The 6,265-nt window shown below is 34.2% G+C and overlaps 2 protein-coding genes across 2 annotated transcripts; one reads left to right on the forward strand and one right to left on the reverse strand.

Moving 5' to 3' along the window:
• Positions 1-1,182: 1,182 nt before the first annotated feature.
• On the forward strand, positions 1,183-3,711 carry uts2a (urotensin 2, alpha). Its single transcript, XM_079849367.1, has 4 exons — positions 1,183-1,442; positions 2,968-3,066; positions 3,163-3,206; positions 3,320-3,711. The coding sequence occupies exons 1-4, from the start codon at positions 1,337-1,339 to the stop codon at positions 3,431-3,433; spliced, it is 363 nt and encodes a 120-aa protein (XP_079705493.1). The 5' UTR covers positions 1,183-1,336; the 3' UTR covers positions 3,434-3,711.
• Positions 3,712-3,795: 84 nt separating this feature from the next.
• Positions 3,796-5,797, reverse strand: LOC307145801 (uncharacterized protein). The gene is made up of 4 exons (XM_079849368.1): positions 5,572-5,797; positions 4,435-4,532; positions 4,151-4,323; positions 3,796-3,991 (listed from the first exon to the last, which is right to left on the reverse strand). The coding sequence occupies exons 2-4, from the start codon at positions 4,525-4,527 to the stop codon at positions 3,922-3,924; spliced, it is 336 nt and encodes a 111-aa protein (XP_079705494.1). The 5' UTR covers positions 4,528-4,532; positions 5,572-5,797; the 3' UTR covers positions 3,796-3,921.
• Between the last annotated feature and the right edge of the window lie 468 nt (positions 5,798-6,265).

The following is a 6,265-nucleotide window of genomic DNA, read 5'->3' on the forward strand; positions in this document are numbered from 1 at the left end:
TAAATGAAAAAAATAAAACTTTGATGCCCTATTCACCTTTTAAAATACACTTAGATCTGAAATATGTATTGATTTTACAAACTGCACAGAAAGTTTCCTCGTCTCTTCCTTTTGACACATCTGCTGTTCAACAAACAGAAACAAGATATAATGATGTTTTGTGCATTGTATTAATATAGTATATATTGCAAAATGTAGGCAAACTATTCAAGATAATCCTTGTGGTTTATCTTCTCCACAATGTTTATTTTCTTTTATCTCGTGTTCCACTTTAAATATAAACATTAATAAATCAAGATGCATTTAGGCTACTTGAGAAGAAAATTACTTATGGTATTATGTCATGTTTACTGGAAATTAAGTGAGTTTTATGCTTAAAACAAGAAAAAAACATCAGGGGGGTAAAAATAGTTTGTTTTTTTTCCTTCAGAAAACAGGACTATATCTTAATATCATAAGTCATGTTGCTTCTCTAGTAAGTGTCTATTAATTTAGGAATGTTTAGATATTTTTTAATGGAAAACGACAAATATACTAAGCAATATTTTTTTCAGTATATCATGTGTGTTGTGCAGTTGAAAAGTTATTGCATAGTGTTTAATGTTGAGAGCAATTCATTCAAACAAATTCCTCATAAGATCTATCTCGTAATCAAAGCCAATGAGAATCAACAAGTGTAGCCAGATTGTGAGTGACATACAGCTCTTCATCTCAACAGTCTGCTCTGTCTGATTATACTCCACGCTTTGTAAATGTCAAATGTGTGTCACTAATAAGATGTTGCCAGTGGGTGATAAACAAATGTCATTCTCTCCTCAGCAGATGGGTAGTCTGGAGTTTATATCCCTGCTGCTTTTTTATTACCTTCATTGACATTGACAGTGTCATTAGCATCAGTGTGGCTTGAATTCCCAATAAAATCTTTTTTTTTCCAATGCATCAGTTCACCAACCTTCATTGTGAATTTAAAGAGATATATTTTCATCCTTTTCAATGCGAAAGGGCTAGACTCATGGGCTAAATAAGACAGCTGACATATTCATAAAATCACCCCGGTCATAGACGGACATTTGCGCACCTGTGTTCCCCAATTTACAAATTCAGTAAAACAGGCCAATGAGATTCAAAGGTGATAAAGCCACTGTGGATCTGCCGCGCCGGTCATCCTGATTTATTCATGGACATATTAACTCTACAGGATCCAAATTTTAAAATAAGACTTTCAATAAAAACATTGCATTCATTATGATTAGAGTGGAGTATATAAGATAAGAGAGCATCCATCCACTCCATTCACCAAAGGCAGACCTTGGAAGACCTTCATCCTGCAGCAGAGATGATCTGTAACCTGCTTCTGTCCTGCTCTGTCCTCCTGCTGTCCTGCAGTCGTCTGCTAGCACATCCCGTTACAGACACAGCTGACAGGACGTACAGCGGCCCTGGTGAGTGCATTCACACACAACTTTCAGATGGCCATATTTTACACTTATGGATGTTAAAGACTATATATGGGTCAATGACGTGACGGGTCATTTTTTTTGTCCAAAGGCATTAATAATAATAAAAAAACAAATATATAACATCCAAAGTTTGTAAGGTAGTACTTGATCTCTTTTACTGAATCCAAAAGGTTTTAATTATATTTTACTACATATAAAGGTATTTTAAAGATTTTGAAGTGTCAAAAGGTCATTCGGTAAAACCGATATAGTAAATATTTAAATGGAATAATATTGTTTTTAATAACTAAAGGAACTGCAATAATACAAATATAAAGCAGATAAGGCTCTTTTTTTACATTTCCTCTTTTCTCCTTTCCCTGTGCAATGTTTTACTTGAATATGTTGGAGTGTTTAGAGTAGTCCAATAAATGATTACATTTATGAGATCAGTGATCATTTTTTAAAATATTTCTTCTGTGGTACACACTATATACTATCTCAACATCAATGTCAAATCAGTTTTTAACTTTCAAATCAGTGGTTAAACCGAATGACTTTTTTTGGTGACATTTTTTCCATCTTGAAAAAATGACAAAAAACAGTGTTAATTGATTGTACAAACCACAAAATCTTATTGTTAACACCTAGGTAAACTAAAAAAATGGTTTCAAATATAGTTATATCTCCATTCTATTTTTTTACACTTTTAAAAACCTTATTCGTCAATGACCCATATATATCTATGTGTGTGAGTGTATGTATTTGGCACCGTAAGCCTATATAAGATGGCATTTATGGCAAAATACATCAAAATAATGCAGGGATTGGATGTGTAGAATTTGAAATCAATAACTATATATATATTAGCTTTTTTAATGACCTATTTAATAATCTATGTATGATTTTATTATGTTTAGTTGTATTTGATTTAATGCAGTTAACATTATTTTTGTCTGCTGTATGTGACATTCTCAGAACAGTCAAAAAACTTTTGTTGGAAAAAATGCACTGATATAAAGCACAGCAGATTAGGGTCTTACTTTATATTATATGTGTGTGTGTATATATATATATATATATATATATATACATATATATATAGTATATGTATATTAATAATTTGATACAAAGTACTTATTGTGATACCTGTTTTACATTGTGCTTATATTAAAAAAAATACCTGCATCCAATCACAGCTGTAATTAATTTCTGTAAACTGATCTATAATTACACTGTTGATCTTTTCACTACCTCTTAACCCACACTTAAACCTACATATACCACCAGACCTGTCCCTAAACGTACCTGTATCCCACCTCAAGAGCAGCAAGTGTTTCGCAACACATCATGAACACAATGAGTGTTTAACACAATTTTTTTTTTTTTGATGCAAGTAGTAGTTTAAGGCACCTTATACAAAGTGTGACCCAAAAAGGTAAAATTAATTTTGTAATGCTGGTGCCAAATAGCAATACATGCAAAATGGCTGCGGCTGCTGAAATCTGCTGTCTGTTTGCTGCTATAGATTCAGTGGAGTCGGCCGGAGTCATCAGCCCAGATGATTTCTCTGATCTCCTGCAGAGGGCAGCAGTCGTGGGATATCCCCCGCTGCTCAGCAGAGAGAGTGAGACTCACTCATCTCACACAGACGTTTCATCACAAGCTAGCTTTCAATGTTACAGAAGATGAAAAACAAATGCTCATGCTGTTCCTTTCACAGGTACCAAAATGTCTGGACAGATTCCTAAAGAGGCTCTAGGAGAGGTAAGGAAATAACAGTCTCTTCGCTTGTAAAAACTGTAATGCTGTGTTCATGTGCATTATCTTGGTTATTTTACATTTACATGCAAATATGTGACCAACATCTTTCTCCTAAGTTTCTGTTAGAAAAACCGTATCGCCTCATCCCTCCCAGCGGACTGTGGGGAAGCAGGAGACTGTTCAGGAAGAGAGGTGGCAATGCAGACTGCTTCTGGAAATACTGTGTTTGAGCCTTTCATGACACACTGAACAGAGGGACAGGGCTTTTATGGACTCGCACACACATAATACAGTACAAAAATCATACAGGATACAGTTACAAACAAATGCGCAAAACAGTTGCTGATGTAAACCACTAACATGTAAAATATCTGGGAATTTTTTTCTACATATCTTCAGCTTTTAATGCTGGAATATTTGGATTCAGTGCCAATACCATAGAAGAGACCACAGCTGTATGTTTTAAAACATGTAACTCTAAATAAATGCAAAAATAAAATAATAAAAAGCCTCCATTCTTTGTCCAGAGTCCATAATGTTCTTCCCATTTTTTAAAATTGAAATATAGAGTTCACATTTGTACATTTTGCTGCTCCTTTTATTTCTCGTCTTACAATGAGTTCTTTATACAGAGAGCATGCATGCAGATGAGATTCGAGTGTAAACCTGATAGCTTTTCAAGCATTTTTGAGACAGATGAATTCCTCCAAACTGTTCCTCAACCTTGGAGGCTGGACATCCACTTAGCTGGGGAGGACAAACGGTATCGAGATGCATCTACGGACTTACTGAACACACAAAAAAAAGAAAGACAAGCCAAAGACTGAGCTACTGTATGATGTGTGTTAAATACCACTTGTCACTTTTAGTATATTCATATAAAATGTATAAAAAACCACACTTGTATTATGTTTATGAGAACAGCAGATCAGTGGTTGTTTGATTACCTGCTGTGGACTCTTGATGGTAAGGCTCTATGTATTGATACTCCTAGACGTGGAAGGTCTCTCTTCTCCAAATCTTCAGTATTAGGCCAGAGAACCTCATGAGAGCCCATCAGCTCTGTGTCCTGTCCTTCCTGCTCAGTCACTGGAGTCATCGCTCTGAGGAGCTCTATCATCTAACAGCAGTTCAAACAAAACAGACCACAAACAAAACTCATGAATGAGCCATTTCTCATTTTTAGGACTGAATGACTCTACTTGAGAAATCAGTACTGAAGTTCCTTCACCTCTCTGACAGTGTCAGTGTGAACAGGCTGAGTGTCACTCCACCAGACACACAGCAGCAACAGACCGAGAGACATGCAGAACGTCCTCTTCATTGTATCTGTAAAACAGAGGGGTCTCAAAAACCTCATCATCATGAGTCAAGGAATTAGCCTTAAAGGGATAGTTTGCCCAAAAAGGAAAATTCTGTCATCATTTCCTCACCCATCATTGACTTCCATAGGTTTTTTTTTCCCATACCATGGGAGTGAATGGTGGGGCCCATAACAATCTGGTTACTGACATTCCTCAAAACATCTTCCTTTGAGTGCAGCAGAAGAAAGAAATTCATACAGGTGTGGAGCAACTTGAGGGTGAGTAAATGATGACAGAATTACAATTTTTGGGTGAACTATCCCTTTAAGGCAATAAACAAACAAATAACAATATTATTAAACGGTATTATGAAAATACAATATTATTTATAAATACTGATATGACATATTGCTTATTATAAATAATAATCATTATATAATATTAAATATAAATAAAAATAGTATTAATATAGAATTTGTTGATATTCATATTAATAATGCAATACATATTGCTTATTATAAACAATAATACAATATTACATATAAAAAACCTTTGAATTGAGTACTTTATAGAACTATAGTACAATCATATTAGCTATTAATATCTACAAAAAAAGTTCTATAGAACCCTATGGGGTTCTTGACTAAATTTTAAAGAACACTTTATGCCAAAAAGGTTATATATAAGAAGAAATGTGTTAAATGATCACATTATGCTTTCATGTTTAACATTTTTTTAGTTTTTAGGTATATGTTTATACAATTTTATTAAATAAAAATGTATTAAAACAAAATCACTTAATTAAATCTAAATCTAAAAACTAAATCTATGATCCCATGATGGAAACCCCTAAAAGGTTCAATAAAATATTTAATTTTTTTTTTTTTTTAATATTTAAAAAATATAAGGGTCATTAAAATTATATCATAATTGGATAGAGGGCTCTTAATACATTACATATACATGTAGAGCAGTATGTAGAGCTTGCAAAAACAAGCAAATCAGAACAGAATTAAATGTAAATGATATAAGAGTAAAAAAAATACAAAGCCTTTGTTCCTTACCTGAGCAGCCTTCTGTGATACCCAGATTGTTCTTGTTGTCCAGAAAACAGCGCTATAGTGAGGTGAAGGAATCTTGACAATTTATATCCTGACCAATAACCACGTGTTTGGATTCCAGAGGGCAGTTACCTGGCCCATAAACCCTGCCGACACAATCACTGTCCCCTGTTCTATCGCCAACATTAAAAGCAAAAAAATGCCTCTTCAGCACAAGCACAAATGCACACACAGCAGCAGTCATTTGCTATTATTCCCATAAAGTGACCACAATTCCTGATCACACAAAATTACTAAGCATTAACTAACCATTAGTTTAATCACTGACTCTGAATATAAGTCCAAGGACAACCAATAATTCTAAAATTTACTGTATGACCTTTCACTAATGATCATGATTCAATGAACACGAACGCCATCATTTGGACCTAAAACTCATAGCATCCTCACAGGATGCAGTGTGTTGCAGTGGCCTACAGATGGCCCAACTGAGCCAACAAATCAATTCAACCTGAAGACAAGGTTTAAACCTAGTGCCAGACTATAATGCATGTTTAATCTGTTTGAACTGAAAGCAACTTGCACTGGCATATTTGAAAATACATCAGTGTTATTGTTTTGTCTCAAGATGCAGTAATGCCCCCAGTGCTTTATATTAAAAAGACACTAAAATGACTTGGAAACTTTTTAAGTTTTT

This window comes from Squalius cephalus, assembly GCF_949319135.1.
Source record: "Squalius cephalus genome assembly, chromosome: 18".
Lineage (NCBI taxonomy): Eukaryota > Metazoa > Chordata > Actinopteri > Cypriniformes > Leuciscidae > Squalius > Squalius cephalus.

Coding starts and splice junctions, on each gene's coding strand:
- uts2a (XM_079849367.1), top strand. CDS start 1,337: ATGATCTGTAACCTGCTTCTGTCCTGCTCTGTCCTCCTGCTGTCCTGC. Junction 3,067..3,162: donor CCCGCTGCTCAGCAGAGAGA/GTGAGACTCACT, acceptor TTCCTTTCACAG/GTACCAAAATGTCTGGACAG. Junction 3,207..3,319: donor CTAAAGAGGCTCTAGGAGAG/GTAAGGAAATAA, acceptor CTTTCTCCTAAG/TTTCTGTTAGAAAAACCGTA.
- LOC307145801 (XM_079849368.1), bottom strand. CDS start 4,527: ATGAAGAGGACGTTCTGCATGTCTCTCGGTCTGTTGCTGCTGTGTGTC. Junction 4,324..4,434: donor ACACTGACACTGTCAGAGAG/GTGAAGGAACTT, acceptor AACTGCTGTTAG/ATGATAGAGCTCCTCAGAGC. Junction 3,992..4,150: donor CCATCAAGAGTCCACAGCAG/GTAATCAAACAA, acceptor TTGTGTGTTCAG/TAAGTCCGTAGATGCATCTC.